Source organism: Megascapheus bottae, chromosome 38, assembly GCF_031878675.1.
Source record: "Megascapheus bottae isolate mThoBot1 chromosome 38, mThoBot2.hap1, whole genome shotgun sequence".
NCBI classification, from domain to species: Eukaryota; Metazoa; Chordata; class Mammalia; order Rodentia; family Geomyidae; genus Megascapheus; species Megascapheus bottae.
In genome coordinates, this window is record NC_143546.1 from 2,420,009 (window position 1) to 2,441,109 (window position 21,101).

At 51.5% G+C, this 21,101-nt stretch overlaps 1 protein-coding gene across 3 annotated transcripts in view; it reads left to right on the plus strand.

Moving 5' to 3' along the window:
- Nucleotides 1–9,300, plus strand: part of Klhl3 (kelch like family member 3) — a 62,907-nt gene extending 53,607 nt beyond the window's left edge. For all 3 annotated transcript variants that reach the window (XM_090325541.1, XM_090325540.1, XM_090325539.1), the window contains exons 12-15: nucleotides 155–283; nucleotides 2,348–2,488; nucleotides 4,227–4,370; nucleotides 7,468–9,300. In XM_090325541.1, the coding sequence (XP_090181667.1) occupies nucleotides 155–283; nucleotides 2,348–2,488; nucleotides 4,227–4,370; nucleotides 7,468–7,496 (443 nt within the window). In that variant the 3' untranslated portion in view covers nucleotides 7,497–9,300. The remainder of the gene's footprint in view (nucleotides 1–154; nucleotides 284–2,347; nucleotides 2,489–4,226; nucleotides 4,371–7,467) is intronic.
- The last annotated feature ends 11,801 nt before the right edge of the window (nucleotides 9,301–21,101 follow it).

Below are 21,101 nucleotides of genomic sequence, written 5' to 3' on the forward strand. Positions count from 1 at the left end.
TTTTCTCCTCTCATGCCTCTGCTGTGCCTGGCCGTGGCTCTGCCGGGGTTTTCCGGAACTTTCCAGAACCTCTGAAAGGCTTGGGGTTGGTTCTTGGAGAGCCTCCTGGCCCTAACTGAGGTCAGGGGCCCCCATGGCTTTGCCCGTGTTCCAGGGAAGCTGTACGCGGTTGGGGGCTATGACGGGGCCTCACGACAGTGTCTCAGCACCGTGGAGCAGTACAATCCGGCCACCAACGAGTGGACCTACGTGGCGGACATGAGCACAAGGCGCAGTGGGGCAGGTATTATGTGGGGCGCGGGGGCTGGGCCCTGGGGCTCCCCTGAGCTCCCCTCCCTCTCCTTCCCTGTGACCCCACAAAACCCAGGCAGGGCAGTCCGTACCTCTTGGCGGGGAAGGTTTGCCACATGGCAGGGTGGCAGGCCGTGTCCTGAGGTCCCACATCTCAGTCTACCTAGCTTTCCTACAGCCCTGCCATGCCAGGGTCACGGTCAGGGTCATGGCGAATGGACCACGGAATTAGAAACTGGACGGGTTAGGGTGGTCTCTCTGAGGTTAGCTCCGTCCATTTTCAGAACCCTTCCCTGGGCCTCGGAGATGAAGGGGAGACGGAGCAGGGGAGGAAGGGACGTTGATGAGGCTCCTGAAAAATTCCAGCAGGTCCAGGGCACCCGTTTGTCCCCACGGAAAGCGGGGAAGCCACCGAGAGCCACACCTTCCCAGCGGGGGTGGGGCTGAAGGGAAGGAGGCAGGGGCAAGAGACAAAGCTTCCTTCTAAACATGAACCCCACTGCCCTGGCTTGGACTTGAGACAGGCAAGCAGGGCCCTGCCGGCTAAAGCCAGGGGCTTTCCATCCTGTAATTCCCTGGATGTGAGGTGAGCAGCTGACCCAGATGTCTCTTGAGGACTGATTCAATCTGGGGACACCACTGGCCACCATGGCATGATCTCCGCAGGCTGCTTAGAAGGTGTCCCCTTCTCACCTGGCTTGGGGACCCTGAGGGTGTCACGGCTGCAGGATGTGTCCCCAGGAGACATGGTGGGCTCTCTCCTACCTGTGCTTTGCTGAGATTTGGGGGAGTCTCACTTCTGGGATGGAGCATGGCAGGTGCTTTGGTTGGCCTGAGACCCAGAGACCAAAGGCTCTGCACATCTGAGTCCCTGTGAGAAGCCTGGAAACCGCGTGGCTGCTCAGTGGAGATGCCCTTGGGTCCAGCCAAGGAGGGTGAGAGAGAGGCAGTGGTGCATGGAGCTGGGAAGCCAGTGGGGCCGGCAGAACTCGCCGTTGTTGGTGCAACAGCACCCTCTGCTGTTCATTCAGGGGAACTGCAGCAGTGTAGGAGTCGGGATTTGACATTATTTTGGAAATCTGGCCCTGGGTCTGAAATCTGAGGGGATTCTGGGGGTGCTCCCTGACCGGTGACACTGAGAGCCAGATCTCTCACCCCCAGTCCATCCTTTCAAAAATCTCCCAGCTGATAGGGATGGAGCCTCTTCATGAAGGGCCAGTCATCTAAGGGGACTACTGAGCCATCCCACCTCCCTCCCTCCACGAGTGGGGAAACGGAGGCCTGGAGAGGGGAAGCAAAGCCATCCTCCTTGTGTGTGTGTGTGTGGGGGTGGTCTCGTCTCCTTGGCATGCACAGGGACTTGTCAGTGAGGCCCTCCTGGCACTGGCTCGGGTAGTCCTGCCTGTGAGCCGTGCTTGGTCCCTGTCAAGGGAGAGAGAAGGAGAGGAAAGGACAAAAGGCCCCATGTGGAGAGCACGAGGGAGGCCTCCCAGGGGAATCTGCCTAGTGTCAGCTTCTCACGCTTAACCGGGCAGCTCTCCCGGTCTCCCCTATGTGTACAGGTTTATTTATTTATTTGGTGTTACTGAACTGAGTGTCTTGTGTGCTTGCTAAGCAGACACTCTGACACCCAGAACCTCTGTCAGCCCTTTTCTGTGCTGTTATTTTTGAAATACAGTTCTAATTTTTTTCCTGTCCTAGCATACGTCCGGACTTCCATCTTCTTATTTGAAGCCGCCCTTCGTGGCTGCATAGTTGAGCAGCAGTCATGCATCTCCAGCCTCTCCAGTTGACACTGAGTCTGGCAGACTTTTCTGTCTGAGCCTCCCAGGAGGCTAAGATTACCACTGTGGAGAGACACTGGTGCTTGGCTTGTATTCATGTTTGCAGAATGGAAACCAGATCGTATTTGGCGACATTTCGAGGTTACCAGCCCGCGGAGGAAACGGACAGAATACCCTATGTGGGCACTGACACTGGTGTCACCTTGTGAGATGGGTACCCAGGCCTCCTGGTTTCCGGTTCGTGTGACTGGACCCTGTGCTCTGTCTTGTAGGGGTCGGAGTGCTCAGCGGACAGCTGTACGCCACCGGCGGGCACGACGGGCCCTTGGTGAGGAAGAGTGTTGAGGTGTACGATCCCGGGACAAACACCTGGAAGCAGGTGGCAGACATGAACATGTGTCGTCGCAATGCAGGTAACGTGACAGATCCTCTCGTGCAGCGTGACAAGAACGGGGTGGGTGGGGGGTACTCCAGAGCCCGGACCTGAGCAGAGCAGGCCTTGGTTAGAGGAAGGGAGGGCTTGGGGTCTACAGAGCTCATCACAGTGGAATGCAGGAGGGTCCCTCCCCAGTGAAGCATGCGGACTTTTAAGGCATCCAGCTGGCTACAGACTAGAAAAAGCCCTCTGTCCTTGCCCATGCCCACGCGGCTTTGCTGGTGGCTGAGCACAGGGCCGTGTGGACACAAGCCAATGTCATTTGTGTTTCCTTTGTTCCCGCCTGACTGACAAACCCCCTCACTCCCCACCAGCCTCATTTCCTTCCTTGCAGGGACATCCAGAATCTTGACAGATTCTCTCGTAGAGCCATTTCCTTTTACTCCCTGATGAGTTCTTCCCGTGTCTGGAGAAACCACTGCCTTTATCCCTTTGCACTTAATATCTCCATTAGAACAGCTCCCTTTATTCTTGGTACTTCCTGTTTTTTGGTAGACCCTCTTCCTTTTTCTGTACTTTCTGTTTCTGATAAAGCCACCTCCTTTATTCTCTTGGTACTTCCTGTCTCCCTTAGAATATCCTCCTTTATTCTCTTCTCTACTTCCTGCTTCTGGTAGAACCCCTTCCTTTATTCTCTTGTACTTCCTGTTTCCAATAAACCATTTCCTTTATTCTCGTCTCGCTCTACTTCCTCTGTCTGGTGGGACCACTTCCTTTATTCTCCACTTTGTACTTTCTATCTCCCCTTCTCCTGTTCTTTCCTGTGGAATGGTTTCCTAGAGTATTTAGTATTCCTAGAGGATTTCTCGGAAGCTCAAACATGTCACACTATTTCCTTTTAGAACTTGGCCTTTGGGGCTGTTTTCCTTTGTAATCCATCTTGCTCTGGAAAGCAGCTTGCCTGGCCATCCTCCCCCGTCCCCAGCCGAGGAAGTCTCACAAAGGACTTCCAGGCAGAGTTATCTTCTTTCTTCTCATGTTCTGTGTGTGCGAAGCCCATGCAGAACTGACCTGTTCAAAGTACTAACCCAGGAGGCTTTCTGACTTCCTCACTGCCTCTGCCTCATGTGATAAACCTTGGCATCTGGCCCCGAGCCACATGAGCGAGGAGTTACAGAGCCCTAAAGCCCTAAAGCCTAAATCCCCCTACGTGGGGGATTATGTTGTGACGTAAACGTATGTACGTTCACACATAAATGCTACTATTCAAACTACTGCTTTATGATGTGCTTTAAAAAATGCATTTTACCACCTACCACCACCATCTTACGAAAGCATTGCGTTTATTTACATGATTTTATTTCAGTTCAGCCAGTTGACTGTGTGGCACTGCCTCCGCCTGTGTTTCAGACCCCCTCCCCCCCAGGAAGCTGGATGTGAGAGCATCATTGCTGTTCCATTTCTGGTGGTGGCGGGTACTGGGGCTCGAACGCAGAGTCCTGCGCGGCCACTTGGATTTTTCATTCACTTGAGCTGTTCTTCCACTTGGGAGAGCTTTTTCTAAGTAATCATCACATCGCCAGTCCCCTTACCATAACTTTTAAGAAACGTACAGTTTGTTAGCCATGGCCTTTTGGGGTCTTGATGAATAGTAATTACATTTCCACCGGCTCTGAGGTCAGGGTGGGGACAGTGATGGTCCCAGCTCCTCCCCCTCCCCCCCCTTCTCCCCTGGGACTCCACGCTGACCCCCCCGCTGTGCCACCGGCCCCCAGGGGTGTGCGCAGTGAACGGGCTCCTGTACGTGGTCGGCGGGGACGACGGCTCCTGCAACCTGGCCTCGGTGGAGTACTACAACCCGGTCACCGACAAGTGGACGCTGCTGCCCACCAACATGAGCACGGGGCGGAGCTACGCAGGTCAGTGCCTTAGTGGGCGGGGCCGCCAGGCCCAGCGTGCTAGGCCCCGCCCACACCGGGTGGAGCCACGCCTCCTCCACCGTGCTGGGCGGGGCCACACGGGCCCTAAGTATCCCTGGCCACTCCCACTGGGGGTGGAGCCATGCAGATCATAGTTACAGGCCCCTCCCGTCCGGGGGGCGGAGCCACCACTGCAGGCCGCTCCGGCCCCGCCCAGCCCAGGTCGCCCTTAGTGGTGCAGGGATCCTGGTGTTGGGTTGTGAGCTTGCTGGCCTGGGATCAGACACAGAACCGTCCCTCGACTGTCACTCTTGTGCCATGACAGGTACTGGCAAAGAGCTCTTCCTTTTCCCCAGAGCCTGAAGGCAGCCTCAGAGCTTTTTCGTTGCATTGTTGTGTTTTTCTATTCCATGACTCTGGCCTCCCGCTTGCTAGGCAGATAACGCCTAGCTTGGGCATGAGCGACTGGAGTCTCATCCATTGCTTTTCTCCATGATGGATTCCAGAGGTGGACCCGAAGGAGACAGACACACAGGCCATTCTGTGCTTAAACCCACTACCCAGGTGAATTTAGTGCCTGAAGACAGGTACTAAACTCCTCTGCGATACAAAGATTTATCGCTGAAATTGTGTAGGAGAGCATGACTTCATAATACCCAAAAGAAAACCCCAAACCCCGTCTGATGGTAGGGATATGGTTAAATAATTGAATTACCCCTCGGGTCTATTTTTTTTTTTATCATGTTGATAAAACATGAGGATGTTGAAAATGAGAGGTCAGGGAAAGGATACAGCAATGTGTGTGTCACATGCATGGATGCACATAGCATTTGTGCTCCATTGTGTGGTGTGTGTGTGTGTGTGTAAACTGGACAGCTACTGCTTCTGGACATGGACTGGGTCTGAGCCAGGTATTCAACTCAATGACATCTCAGTTGTCTCCTTTGTAAAGTGGGGACAAATTAGACGGAGCCTCTGAGGGCTGAGAGAGAGAGAAGCTTGATAACAATGTGTGAAGTGTTTACCACAGGCCTGCCTGGTGCTGCCGCGTGGTAAATGATTGAGATTGAGCCTAGAAGCTAGGAAATACTCCAAAAAGACTATGGGGCTTCTATTCAAACGAAAGGATTAGAGATTTTCTCTTCTTCTTGTTGTGCAATACCCACGTTTTTCATAATGAGATATTCCTATTACTCTTTGTAGTTACATGGACACTTCCATGACAAACGATTGGCCAGGCCTGGGGGCTCCGTACTTGTCACACTAGACACTTAGGAGTCTTGGCATAGGAGGATTGTTGTTGGAGAGTGGCCTGGGCAGGAAGTTCACATGACTCCCATTCAGCCAATGAAACGCTGGGCGTAGGCTGTCTGTCTGAGGTCCAGGCAGACCTGGGCAAAAAGCAAAATGCAATTTGACAGCAACATAAAAAAAGGGCTGGAGGTGTGGCTCAAGCGGTAGAGCACCTGCCTAGCAATTGTGAGGTCCTGAATTCAAACCCTAGCATCGACAAGCAAACAAATGGTGGGAGTTCAACTTCCAGTGCGGCAAAACAAATCGTAAAGACAATCAGGCACTTGATTTTTTTTTTAAAGATGTTTCTTTGTCAAGGTGTATGAGTGGTGTTGTCAGGGACAGGTAATGGGTCCTGGTATGGACTTGGGTTCTGCCTTTTGTCATGCTCCCATCTCTGCAGCTCCAGCCAGGAGTTAAGAGGAAAGGCATGCATTGTCATAACAGAATCTCCCCGATGAGGAATTCTGGTTTGTTTTTTAAATTTTATTTATTTTTAATTTTTTGCCAGTCCTGAGGCTTCAATTGAGGGCCTGAGCACTGTCCTTGGACTTTCTCAAGGCTAGAGCTCTACCACTTGAGCCTCAGCACCGCTTTTGTTTTTTTTCTATGTATGTGGTACCGAGGAATCAAACCTGGGTCTTTGTGCATGCTAGGCAAGCACTCTACCACTAGGCCAAACTCCCAGCCCCTTGTTTTTTTTTTTTTTTTTTAAATCATTATTTAAAAAAACTCATATCTATCTTAATCTCATCTTCAACAAGAGCACGTTATAGTTCTTAGGATATGTTCACTTAAGGTTTTGGTACCATAGTACTTGTAGATGCTTGAGTTCATATTTTTTGTGCAGTGGGCAGGTGCCAGAAAACCTTCTAATATGAGTGGGAGGGGTTGTCCTTTTATCTCAGGTTAAAGAAGTCAAGGCCAGACTGTCACTGAAGGATCAGGATCCAGATTCTCCTGTTGATTTTTCTCCTGGCAGCTTTCTCATCTGCTGCTGCTTCCCTCTGAGTACCCCAGGCAGGACAGGGAAAGGACAAGCCAGTATGACAGACCTCGGCCAGGACTGGGCACTTACTGCAGGGTAGTCCGAGAAGCCGAGCGTGTGAGAGGTCTGTCTATAGTAGAGAGCAGGTAGGAAGGAGGCTCAATCTATTACACAGCCTCAGTCTATCACAGCGAGGTTCTGGGTCTTCAGTAGACGGATGTAGTTACATGTGGAAGACCGTTCCGTCTTACTAAACACACGTCTGGTGGAGGGTTCTTCAGTTTAGTGATACAGATTCCAGTGGGAACTCAGCCTGCGGAGGTCAAAGGGACCCTCCCAGGGCCTCTGTGCAGGGGGATGGGCGGCAGAGCTAGGACTGGGAGCTAGTGTTCTTGTTTCCGTAAAGTCAATCTACCCTTCTTTCCAGTTCATTCCACTGTCTCTTCTGAAGGGGACAGGAAGCCCCATCGTGTCTCCTAAGTGACACACGTTTGGTGGTAGGCGCCGTCCCTGGGGGCAATGCAGCGAGGGCATCAACGTGGTGAAGGACTGGAAAACTGAGTCATCACAATACTTGGGGACCAGTCCCTGGGCTTGGGGCATTAGAGGGCCTGAGGGCCCAGCTGTCTGGCCGAGGACCTGGGTGCAAGGGTGGGAAACAACCAGTAACTTTAGCAGCCCTAGCCACAGCCACCTCTGACCATTCAGTAAGACGTGGGCCCGTTGCCGCTGACGGTAACAGGATGTGTCATATTCCTGAACCCACTGGGATCCTTCCTAACTGTGCAGCAGTTCAGATGACTTCTTTCCTCTTAGGTGTCGCTGTAATTCACAAGTCCTTGTGACCCGGACTCCCACTGCCAGAGATGGAGAAGAGAAAGAGAGAGAGAGAGAGGCTTGGAGCAGCGACACCATGCCGTCTGGAAGTGACCCACCGGGACCGGCCAGGGCAGTACCAGAGCACCGCCTTTGTCCAGCTGGGCAAACTGGCGTGGCTCACAGTGTGGATTCCGATGACCCCGCCCCTGCTCTGCTCCTCTGAGGTGCTTCGGTCTCTATCCTGAGCAGATTCCTGTAGATGATAGGAATAATCTATAATCTATAGGTTATAGATCCCTATAAACCCCAGCAGCACCTTTGGGCTTTTTACGGTGTTTCTACAGGGAAAAAAGAAAAGACGTGCGTGTGTGAGTGTATATGTGTGTATGCATGTGTGTGTGTGTGCGCGCACGTACATGTGTGTGTGCTTGTCTACTGGATCTCTTCACTACTGATCCTTTCGCCATGCTACAAATCAAATCACAGTAACCTTTCCTCAGGGTTGCCCCATGGGTCTGTAGACTACTGATGCCCTGTTTTCCAGAAGTCCAGTTGGACAGACTGGGGAATGTTAAAAAAAATATATGTATATATATATATATATATATATATATATATACTGGGTGAGGTGGACAGTTCTGCCCAGCCCTGAAAGTAACTTGACCACTGTGACTCTGGCACAAGAGCGGGGGATTTCTCAAACCTGCGCTGGTGTCCTGGATCCCAGACCAGGGAGTGAACAGGAGCCCTGGCCACCCATTGACACTCTTCCTGGAACAGACGAGAAGCATCCTCTCTCTCTGGTTGTCAACGTCGGGAATCCTTCCATCTGAAGATTTTGTGTGTCTTCGGCAGGGAAGAGGAGAAGCCCCAGGTAACACACTGGAGAAAAATTATACCAAGACAGGAAGAAGTACAGAAAGCAGCCCTGATCTACCATGTCCTCAGGGTAGGCCAGCCAGGCTTCCTCAGGCCTAATTCTTCGTCTAATGGAAACTGAGAGGTAAAAGATACTTGAGCTTTAGATGATGTGCCTGCTGGAGCTGGCCCTGCCACTTTGGGACGATGGTCAAGTTTGTCTGCTATTGTCTTCCTTTTCTTGTCGCCCCTTCCTAGTTCAGGATCTGTACTCCTCTCCCCAACTTCTAGAATAACACTCGCCCCCACCCCATGGCTTCCTCAGGCAGGTAGGAGGAGGTGGGGGCAGTGCCTGGGTTTGAGATCTCCCTCCAATGACACTAGCATTTCAAAAGAGTTCAAGGAGAGCTTTTAACTCACCTGTGATGGTTATTAAGGATAGAACTTCAAGCCCCTGGAACACTGAGCGCTTATGGAGTTGTTTGCATTAAAAAGAAAGGAAGGAAACAAGGAAGGAAGGAAGGAAAAAGAAAAGCAAGGCAAGCAGGCAGGCATCTCAAGTCTTTGCTTTCCTAGGTGAGCCCACTGCTTCTACTGGGGTTTCTGGCATGGGAGAGAGGATGCCTTGTGTCCAGAGAGTGGGCTCACAGTCAAAGAGGGACTGGGGTTTGGCCCTCCACGGAGACGCCAGGAAGCCCAGGGGTGCCGTGAGTCCCCCAGGTTGGATTTGCATCCCAGCTGCTTCTCCCAAGCAGATGCTGGGGGCAGTTGGCAGCCCTCAGGCTCCCTGGCCCTGCAAGTGAGAAACCCAGGCATCTTCCCCAACCAGGTAATGACATCCAACAGCTACTACTGTAGATGTATTGCATACTGGGGTGGGGCTCTCTTGAAGACGATGTTTCTCTCCCCCATATCTGGCAAGGGTTTGGCACCAAAGTTTCCAGGTGGAGAGTGGCTCCCGTCCCCCGCCGTGATGGGTCTGGGCCAAGGTCAAGCCAGGGGCTCTGCTCTGCACAGTGGGGATTCTGCGCTTCTGTCCTCAGCCTGGCTCCACGTTAGAGACTGATTGAATGAGCTCTTTTTTTTTGGGGGGGGGTAGAGGGGAGAAGGGGTCATGGGGCTTGAACTCTGGCCTGGGTGCTGTTCCTGAGCTCTTCAGTTCAAGACTACTGCCCTACCCTTGAGCCAAGCCCCACTTCCCATTTTCGTTTTCTAGTGATTAATTGAAGAAAAGAGTCTCATGGCTTTGTATTGCCCAGGCTGGCTTTGAACTGTGATTTTCAGATCTCAGCCTCTTGAGTAGTTAGGATTAGAGGTGTGAGCCAAGCCACCATCCAGCTAGAGCTTTTTGTTGTTTTGTTTGTTTGTTTAGGATGAATGTCTTCCTTCTCCAAGGAGATCTGGGAGTTTGTTGTTGTTGTTGTTGGTGGTGGTGGTGGTCATGGGTCTTAAACTCTGGACCTGGGCACTGTCTCTGAGCTTTTCGTCTCTAGGCTAACGTGCTCTACCACTCTGAACCACAGCGCCACTTGTGGTTTTCTAGTGATTCATTGGAGATAAGAATTTCACAGACTTTTGTGCCTGGGCTGGCTTTGAACTGTGATCCTCAGATCTCAGCCTCGTGAGTGAATCACTGGCGCCTGACTGATCTGGGACTTTTGGGGGTGGGAGGGGGGTGGGCTGAGGTTGGGTATTGCATCCATGTTGGACCATAGCCAATTTCCCGAGAAGCTGAACTTCCATGCTTAGTAGACAAGGCTGTCTGTGTCGCCATTCCAGCTGTGTTTTCTCATTTGAGGGTGTTTGCTACGGTGTTTTCCTTTCTGTTTGTCTCTCTGGGAAGCACTGCCTCCTCCTCACCGGGACCCCAACGTTGGTACCCCCCCCCAAAAAAAAAAGCCAGTCTATATTAGCTACCTACAGGTGCCATCCACACCAGGTACGATTCTCCACCATCCATCGGATTCTCTGTAGTCTCTGCTGGTCACATGGCTGGCAGAGACTCATCTATCCCCCCCACCCCCCCAGCCCCCACTGCCTCTGCCAGTCTCCCACTGCTAGTGAATGCAGGCAGCCTTATGGATGGCCCTGGCTGGCCTGAAATGGAATTGAGGCCCAAGGTTAGAAAGCAGCTTCTACCGCACTGAGTGACTGATTTGGGCCCTGTTAGAAGCCTGCCTCTGAATGCCCATACTCAATATTCCTCAGAAGTACCCAATGGCGTCGCTCTGTCAGAAAACAAGTTGCAGTGTTATGCAAATGAAGTGACCTCATTCTCTGCTATGCAATAATCTTTCGTTCTTTCTCACGACAAGCCAGTTACACTAAGCCCCTCTCCTGGGTCTGGAGAGCCTTTCTTTTGATATCTGTGTAATGTTTGTATATTTCTGAGCCAGATTATTTTTTTTTCCTTCCGTAAAATTGAAGCTGTAGCTCTCAGGCTAAACGTTTAATGTAGTTTTTTTTTTCCTAATATAAGATCATTCTTGAAGATGATTTGAGTCACTTTTTATTGTCTGTGATAACGAGACATTAGGCTTGGTATGTTTGTCATTCATTCTGTGTCACATGAAAATGCACACGTGTTGCTACCTTACCTTCGTTTCTCACCCTCCCTAGATGGATTTCACAGTAGCTCCAGACAGGTCTCTCTCATTTTTTTCTTCTTCCATGCCATATCTAAAGAAGACTGCTGAGTTTAAAGACAGGTGCCAGGTCCCCCATCTCCTCAGCTTGTCTGCTCTCTGGAATCTTGCTTTCTGCAGGGCCCATCTTGAGGTGGCTCTCTCTCTTCCTGGCATTGAGCCTGGCACGTGGCTGTGCTCAGCTGACCCTTTGGCTTCCTGGGTGCAGCAGGCCTTCCCTCACCGTCTTCCGCTTCCTCGTTCTGAGGAGGGGCCCACGGGGGAGCCCCTGTGAGGAACACGCTAAGCACGCACTGTTCAGGGGTTCATGCCATGCTTATGACTTGTCTTTGCACCCCACGCCGTCCTCTGTATGTTTATCCGCTGTAAGCCCTCCCGTTGTTGTTTGTTTTTTAAAGTCTTTGTTTTTATGAATATTGGGGACCAATGTCATTAATGGGATCATGCTGGGGGGGCAGGGGCACTAAGATATCTGTACTACTTAAGAGAGCTGGATTCTTCACGCTCGGCTGTGTGTGGTCTATCGCCTGGCCGAGGCAGAGAGCCCGTTTGGGGACAGAAGAGCTTCCTCAGTGCAGCTGCCACCATGTTATGCCACCTGCATCCTGGGACTTGGTGTGACTCCAGGGGTACAGCGTCAGCCATGGCAGGAACGCAGTGGACCCTGGCATTTGCCGGAAAGCAGATTGCCCGAGGGCTTGCTACCTTCTTGTTTCTGCCTAGGACATTGTAAATTCCCTTTCCCTGCCTCTTCAGTGGCAATAAAGAACCCTGGTGGACCCCCTGTCTAATCTGTATGTGATGTGTAAAATGCACTTTCTGTGAAAGATAAACCGAAGACACTGAATGAGTGTGTCTGTGTGGATGCTGTGTCCCTGGAGCCCGGGACAGGCCGTCCATTCCTGGATCCCTGGTTTGCCGCACAATGCAAGTCCCCAAGCAGGCCTTTGAGCCTACATCCTCTGCACAGATGTTGGGGAACAGTTTCTCCTAGAAGAGCCCTTGTCCGATGCCTGACCACTTGCAGTGATCACGGAAGAAACCTTCCTCAGATGTCTTATTTTCACAGGAATCCCACTCGTTTCTCATGCTGTGTGTTTAATTCTAATAAAAGCCAGATGTGGTGCAAGACTTTCTCATGTTTCATTTCTACACTCCTGGGTTTACTCAGTGTCTTCAACACAGGGAAAGGACGTTCCCTGCTCACCTTTACAGGGTGAACTTCCTCTGTGGTAAAGGGTCCAGCTTTCCTGGGCCTCTGTCACTTGTACCCCAGCACAGCAGACCCACACGGCCCTTCTCTATTCTCCTGGGGAGGTGTCGGGTTGTGGACTGTGGTCAGGTGATTCCAGAAACACCAGGAGGTAGGCCTGGAGGGAAGAGGGAGGGGGGGTTCACAGGGCTGCCATTGTGTGGGTCTCTCCCTGGGGTGTGTGTGTGTGTGTGTGTGCACGCATATGCTGAACTCAGGGCCTAAGTTCTCTCCCGGAGCTTTGGCGCTCAAGGCTAGCACTCTACCACTTGCAGCCACAGCTCCATTTCTGGTTTTTCGTAGACTCTCCAACCTGGGTTGGCTTTGAACTGCTATCTGCAGATCTCAGCCTCCTGAGTAGTTAGGATTGCTGGTGTGAGCTGGATTTGCTTGGTGGTAAGTTCTCAAAGCCTCACACCCAGCATCCTGGCCTTTTCTCTAGTTAACAGACCAGCCGTCCCAGGTCTCAGAGGAGTCAGGCTAGGAGGACTGCGGGGAAAGGAGGCAGAAGCCTCTCAGCTGGATTCCTCCTCTGGGTTACCCCAGGAAAAAGGAAGCTCAGAGAGGCAAGTCTGTATCTGAGGGGTGTTGTGAGAGGACAGAAATCACAAGCTCTTCTTTTTTGGGTCAGTCGTGGGACTTGAACTCGGCCTGGGCGCTGCCTCTGAGCTCTTTTGCTCAAGGTTAGTGCTCTACCATTTTGAGCCACAACTCCACTTCTGGTTTTCTGATGGGTCATTGGAGAGGAGAGTCTCACAGCCTTTCCCACCCAGGCTGGCTTCGAACTGTGATCGTCAGATCTCAGCCTCCTGGGATGGCAGGTGAGAGTCACCGTCACCGGTCTGCTAGGATCTCTTTTGACCTACCACTGAGTTTGGGAAGCAGACGCCGGAGGAGAGGTCCTCGGGGGAGGCTGTCTCATCATCACCGGGCCAGCGTGGACTGCCTGCTTGCCGTGTGCCAGGCCCAGTTAATCTGCACACCTCTCTTGCAGGCAGGCCGTGACCAGGTGTTGCTGTAATCACAGCATTGCTGGGGATAAATGGGCAATCCTGGAGGAGACACCCAGGCTGCTTGCTGTGCGGCCAGAGTCCTCCCTCCACGGCTGGCCTGAAGAGGAGTCCTTGTTCCTGGCTATGTGACCTTTGCCCTGTGCCACCCCAGCTATAAAATGGGTGCTCCTGTGATCTACTCTCTGAATCCGGTTCTCATTCCTGCTCAACGAGATGGGCCCCTGAGAGGTAAGGGATAGGGGTTCGCTGAGGCTTGAACCCACGTCTTCTGTGGTGGTAGCTTTTGACCACTCTGCTGCTTGTGATTTTAATCTCTTAGGCCAGTGGACCCCAAGTTTAAAAAGGAAACAACTACTTGTGGTGATGTTTTGACAGATCCTCCGACTTTAAGCCTAATAAGGAGAATTGGGCTTTCGGCCTTTCCTCTCTTGAGACCCCAGCTGCCTCTAACAGGCCCTTGCTACGTCTCCTAGAGCTGTGCTTCCTCCCTGTCCCCCCCTCCATACGTTCAAATCCCACTTCAATATCCAGTTCAAGTGTGATTGTGTGACCCAGCTGATCCTCGTGGAAAGAGGATGAGACTGTCTGTCCCTGGCTGGCACTGTACCTAAGTGTCATTCTGCAGGAGACCCAGAGGCAGCCTGGTGGCAGAGCGGACATCCTTGCCCAGCTCCCTGGTGCTCTGAGGGCGTGGCACGCCCGAGTCTCATGAATGCCTGCACTCATGAGAGATCACACACATCTCGTCACTGCCCACAGCCGGAGGGCCTGGCACCCTGGCAGCCAGGATTGTTTGTCTCTAAGTGACAGCGAAATGCAACGAGTCCCGTGATAGAAGTGGGCAGTGGGTTACTTTGCTGGAGCTTCCTGAGCAGGTGACATTTCTCCTGAAAAAAAAGGGAAGAGGCCTCAGACTGGCTCTTGGTTACTGACTCTGTGAAGTCAGTCGTTACGGGATGCGTGGAGGTGGAGGCTAAGAAAGTTTACTAGCAAAGCAAAACAGAGAGTACATGACGCAGACACGGGTGTGGGCTCATCCCGTAACAGGTGCTGGGGATTCTCAAATGCCAGGACTATTCATGGTGATGTCTCCTAGGTTGACGTCTGGCTCAAATTTGCCCAGGGATGTGTTTTGGTTTCCTGTCACTGTTACTGTTTGACCAGTTGGGCCCAGAGGTTTTGAGGGTAGTTTAAGTGTAAGTGTCAGTGCATCCACTTAAACAAAGGATAGATTCTGCCAGATGACTCATTCTGGACAGGTGTCCATTCTGGAGATAAATATTATTCTTTGTGAATACCCTCCCCTTTGTGTGTGTGTGTGTGTGTGTGTGTCTATCCGTGTGTCCGTCCATGTGCCCTAAGGCTTGATCTCAGGACCTGGGCTTTGTTGTTCAAGGTTAGTGCTGTACCACTTGAACCACAGCTCCACTTCCAGCCTTTTCTGAGTAGTTGATTGGAGAGAAGAGTCTCGTGGACTTTCCTGGCTGGCTTCGAGGCAGTAAGGGCTGACGCTGGCACGTGTGCATTCACCGGCGAGGGGGCGGGAGATCTGGTGGGGGCATCCCCATGTCAGGCTGGGCAGGGAAGACTTCTCAACCCCTGCTCCCCCCTCCTCTCCAGCTATCCTGTTTGTTCCTCTCACCCCCCAGGCTGGATGTCCCACTGCAGGATAAATGAAAAGTCCTGAGCAGTGGAGTCTCATACGTAGCCGAGTGCGCTGCTGGGGCTTTCACAGGGAAAAGGGGCCCGTCAGCAGCAAGATGGATGACCCCCATCTCCCCAGTGACCCATCCTTGCGGCCGTCCATCTCTTCCCAGCTGCACGCTGGAACGCAGGAGGGAGAGAGATTTGGGGTTGGCCTCTTGTGGGCCATCCCTCCGTGCCCCTTGTCCTTTGTGCCTCCGACCACGTCCTCACGCTTGATGGCGGCCCATCAAGGGAAACTAACCCAGAGGAGGTCACAAGAAAAAATGGTGTGCGTGGTGGGGCTGTCAAGAGACTGTTCTGACTGCTCTGAACTGACTCCAGCCCTGGGCTGGAGCTGGGACAAAGTCATATCTCCTCAAGAGGAGGCTGCGCTATGCCCTGCTCCCTGTGAGGAAGACGGGAGCCATTGTAGTGAGAGCAGGAAGATACAACCCCTGAGAGTCATAAGCACGGTGGAACCCAGGCACAGAGGCTTTAACAGCTTTAAACCCCTGCCTGCCACCAACTGACAGTCCCCGATAATAAAAGCCAGGCACGGTGGCTCGCGCCTGTCATCCTCTCTACTCAGGAGGCAGAGATCTGAGGATCATGGCTCAAAGCCAGCCTGGGGCAGGAAAGTCCGTGAGACTCTTATTGCCAGTGAATTACCAGGAAACTGGATGTGGCACCAAGTGTCAGCGTGCTAGCCTTGAGCACAAAGAGGCCAGGAACAGCGCCCCAGTCCTGAGTTTTCATTGCTGAAAAGGAATAAGCAGGGCCTTCAGGAGGGACTGGTCAGTACCAGCCTCTTCCTGGTGCTCTGGACCCTCCTGCCCCCTTTCCCTAGTGCTGGGTTCACTCCCTACCTTTGTGCAGAGGTGAGGGGGTACAGAGGAAGGCCAGACCTGCAGAGGACACTGCAAATGTATTTTGCGGCGGCAGATACATCATTTTAATGTAGCCCAGACTCCTGTTTGAATGATTAACGCGGGGACTGTCTGCCCCGTGCTGCAGAACCCTGATAAGCCACCCATAAAACAGTGTCCAGGCAGCCAGGCCACGAGCTTTGCTTCTAGTGGCTCATTCTCTGCTCGGACCTGCAAGGCACTTAGAAGCTAGTTCCGTGAAGACAGGAAGAAGACGCTGGGGATGTGATGGGGTGGACGAGACAACTGAGCTTTGCCATCCCTGTGTGGCTTCCAGAACTCTCTGTGTAGCCTCAGCAGAGTTCCACCCTGGGCCTGGAAGACCTGGGTCCACTGAGAAGTCCTGGAGGGCAGTGATTTCCTTCTGAAGGAGTTACGATACAGCACGACAACATAGAGCTAGAGGAAGGGGAGCGGGACGGGGCAGACAGGGTCCCTGAGAAAGGGATGGAGTGGCTGAGTCCTTGTGGATGGGAGATGGGTGTTAGCTGAATGGAGAGATAGGAAGCAAGGAGAAAGGAATTAGTGGTGATTATTTGGAGAAATGGCTCAGCATGGGTGAATCCTGGAGCTTAGACATAGGGAAAGGTGGAGAGATGCTGAGCTCTGAAGAGCTCATGAGGTAGCAGAGGCCTGTGGGGAGCGTGCGGTGGGGTGGCCTGTCAGTGGGGTTGACATGGGGAACCAAATATCAGCCACCAACACCCAAGGCTGGCAGGGGGGGGGCAAAAGTGCATTAAAATGAAATGAAATGAAAACGGGTGCTTCAGACGAGTGACAAGACAAAGCATGGGACACCGATCTGATAAGACCCTAGTGTTCAGGCTCTGAAGAAATCCCACAAGGCAGCGGGCACAAAGGTAAACAGACACCAGTGGCTCAGGCCTGTCCTGGCTGCTCAGGAGGCTGAGATCTGAGGATCGAGGTTCAAAGCCAGCACTGGCAGGGAAGTCTGTGAGACCTTTATCCCCAGTGAATCACCCACCTGGAAGTGGAGCTGTGGTTTAAGTGGTAGAGTGCTAGCTTTGATCAAAAGAGACTCAGATGGCCGGGAGTTTGGCCTAGTGGTAGAGTGCTTGCTTAGTATGCATAAAGACCCAGGTTCGATTCCTCGGTACCATATACGTAGAAAAATAAAAGCTGGAAGTGGTGCTGTGGCTCAAGCGTAGAGCTCTAACCTTGAGAAAAGTCCAAAGATAGTGCTCAGGCTCTGAGTTCAAGCTCTATAACTGGCAAAAACAAAAAAGAAACACAGACAGACAGACAGACAGACACACACACACACACACATGCAAACTCAAACTGAAGTAAGAAGTTTCCAAGCTGGGGAAACAGGAATCCCCTCCCCAGGCACAGGAAACAAACCCACGGAGAGAACAGAACGTCTCCGCCTTTATCTTGGCTTGAGAGGCAAAGCTCTTTGATTAGACACGGGCAATTTGTTGTACTAAAAATGGAATATCCGAAGGCATCTTATATATCAAAAGAAGTTACAGACTTCATCAATATTTCAGCTTCCTGTCAGCCTTTTCCTAACCTAAACCTACCCTCGCCTAAATCCACCTTGCCCGTGGGTGACACCTGCAAGAAGTATGGATGGTGATCAATCAAAGTCAGGGCGGCGGGAGATGCAATCTGCCAGTTTTCCTTCTGGCTGATGGAGCATCGGGGGGAGCTGGTTAGAGGCAAATAGTGAGTGTTAGATTTTCCAGATTAGATGAATGGTATAATTTTTTTGTTGTTTTTTTTCCCTCCCTCTCACCCTCCTTCCCTCCTTCCTTCCTTCCTTTCCTCTTTCCTTTTCTTCCTTCTCTTCCTCCCTCCTTACCTCCCTCCCTCCCTTTCTTTTTTTTTTCCTTTCCAATCCTGGGGCTTGAACCAGGGCCTGGATGCTGTCCCTGAGCTCTGTTGCTCAAGGCCAGCACTCCACCCCTTGATTTGCAGCTTCACTTCTGGCTTTTGAGTGGTTCTTTGGAGATAAGAGCCTTCCCCTGGACTTTTCCTGCCTGGACTGGCTTTGATCCGGGATCCTCAGATCTCAGCCTCCTGAGTAGCTAGGAGGACAGATTTTTCACACACACACACACACACACACACACACACACACACACACACACACCCTGCTTGCTTATAGCACAACTGCCTGAGAGAGCTAAGATGACTAGAGGTTACTCCCTGAGTCAATGCCCATGCCGACTCTGGAACGAGGGGATTCCACTGGGAAGGACACTGGGGACTGAGCTAGTGCTCAGAAGGATAGGGAGTAGAGGTTCCGAAGTTTCTGGAGCCAGGCACCGGAGGCTCACACCTGTGCTCCTGGTTAGAGAGGAGGCCGAGAGCTGAGGATCACAATTCGAGAACAGGCTGTGCAGGTGAGTCTGTAAGACTCTAATCTCTATATTACTCAAAAGCTGGAAGTGGAGGTATGGCTCAAATGCTAGAGCACTAGCCTTAAGGGGGGATTAAAAGCTAAGTGACAGCACCCAGACCCTGAGTTCAAGCCCCAGTACTGGCATCTAACAAAGGAAGTGGTGTGGTTGGGTGCCAGCCAGGCTGGCTGTCCTGTGATTCTGTCACCTCAAATGGACTTCAATTCTTGGGGTTGTTGGAGATATTAGATAACCCAAGAGGAAGCTGGTGTAAGTGCAAATAGAGCCACGCCAGCAGAGAAACGCACACTCGGCTTCTCTAAAGAGACTCTTAACTTTTCCCATTTGTTGGCTAGAGGGAGGGAAAACCACTTCGACTTGAGTCAGGTAAACTGAGTCACCACTGCCAGACACCCATGTAACCCTTAGCCTTCTTCTCTTAGACTCACTCAGCCTCTTGGAGTTTTTCTCTGACCCAGCTTGGCATCGTAGTGTATGAGAGGCCAGATCCTCACCGGGGAAGAGAATTGGTCTAATTAGAATTCAGCCACACGGAGAAGGATAACCAGCAGGGCCTTTGTTCGGAGGGGTCAAGAAACAACTCTTGTTAGTCTGTTAGTCTGCCTCGGCTCTCAGCCCGTTAGGTGCGTGCCACCTCTGCCGAGTCACACACTAGGGATGTCCCCCAGGCACATGTCATGCGCCTGTGTGCCCAGGGACTCATTTTGCTGCCAAGTATCTGATCAGTAGACTATACATGGTACCCATGAACCCTAGCTCGCTGCAAGTGAGTCTGGGAAATGTAGTTTCTTTTGCTCTCCGTTATTAGTGGGGCCAGAGTGCCTGCTGAGCTCCCCCCCCCCCCCGCCAGCTCTGTGGGAAGAAATCTTTTTTTTTTTTTGGCCAGTCCTGGGCTTGAGCTCAGGGCCCCCCCATCTCTGTTTCTCTCTGTCCCCTCCCTCCTCCTCCCTCTTGCTCCTTCCTTACAGTCTGCCACATCTCTCCCATCAGGTAATTCAACAACCACGCATGCCCTTTATCCTCTGTGTCTCAGTAACCATGGCAACTGCAGCGCCCCCCCTTGAGCAGACATCACAGTGTGCTAACCTCCTTTTCCGAATGAAAACCTCCATGTGTCCTCAGCTCTTACATCTCCAGGTGATGTACCCAGCTCTGCCGCAACTCTGCCTCGATATCATATAACCCTCAAGACTAAATAGAGTTAAACACAGTTTCTACTGGAGCCTATACAAGATTTAAAAAAAAAAAAGGGAGAGAGAAAGATTAAAAGACTTGATTTGGAGCTTCACTCTAATGGTTCATACCTGTCTCTCTAGCTTATTCAGGAGGATGAGGTCTGAGGATCTCAGTTCAAAGCCAGCCTGGGTAGGTAGAGTCTGTGAGACTCTTACCTCCATGGAACCACCAAAAATAAATAAATAAGCCAGAAATGGAGCTCTGGCTCAAATGGTAGAGCGCTAACCTTGAGTGAAAAAGCTCCGGGGAAGCTGGAAATGTGACTTAGCAGTAGAATGCTCACCTAGCATGCATGAAGCCCTGGGTTTGATTCCTTGGTACCACATACACAGAAAAAGCTAGAAATAATGTTGTGGCTCAGGTAGTAAAGTACTAGACGTGAGCTAAAGAAGCTCAGGGACAGTGCCCAGGCCCCGAGTTCAAGTCCCGGTACCAGCGTATGCGCAAACACACATAGACATACAAAGATTATTTGGGTATACTATGTGTGTGTGTGTGTGTGTGTGTGTGTTACACAACTTGACTATACATCCTTGTCTATTAGTTAATGGCTGTCTAAGAAAACAATCCCAAATTCAGTGGGTTGGCTGTGCAGCTGTGACTGAACCCAACCTCTGCTGGGCTGGCTCACGCATCTGTCATCAGCTGACAGAGGCTAGGTCATCTAGCCTCACCCCAATTTCATTCCCACATCTGCAGATTGGAGCACAGTGAGAGGTCTGGCCTCAGCCTAAGACACTGATGCTTTTGTTCATTGCCCCAAGAAAAGCCATGTGGCCCCTCAGACTCAGGAATGGAGAAATGGACTCTATCTTGGGATGGGAAGCAAGGAGCTGGTGGTTATTTGTGATACTGATGATAAAATATACAGTAGACCATGACAGACTCTATGCAGAGCCATAACTCTTCTCTTGATAAATTAAAAATAAGATTAGAGTCATATAAAGTAGATCCTCTAACCAAAACGGAACTGAACTGGAGATTAGTAATAACAGGGGATCTTGGGAGCGGGGGTGGGGGGAGGGATCAAAATACTTGGAGATTAAGCAAAAAAAAAAAAAAAGAAACCAAAAAAACCTTATCAAGTTTGAAGGAACATGACAGGAACTTGTTCTGTCTTCAGTTTCCTTATCTCCATCTGGTCTTGATTTTTCCCCTCCCCCTCCTAAGATGACAGTTTTAGGAAATGTGTTAGCTAATGGTTCTTTAAAAGGAATTTCCACCCCCTTCCCCTCCCCCTCCCCGGAGGATTAATGTGATCAACAAAGCTATTTGTTAAGATGGCTTTCACGGGGTCCGGGAGTTTGGCCTAGTGGTAGAGTGCTTGCCTAGCATGCACAAAGACCCAGGTTCAATTCCCCAGTACCACATATAAAGAAAAAATCAGAAGTGGTGCTGTGGCTCAAGGAGTAGAGCTTTAGCCTTGAGAAAGTCCAACGACAGTGCTCAGGTGCTGAGTTCAAGCCCCAGGACTGGCAAAGAAAAAAAAAGGCTCTCATCATACTCCATTACATCTCAGTGGTCGTATCTTGCGCGCCGCTGCCTTGCGACAGCTGTCTTCTCCCCATCATTCTCTTCCCTCTTGGCTCCACAACTGAGCAGAATCTGCTCGTTATTTTTCCTAA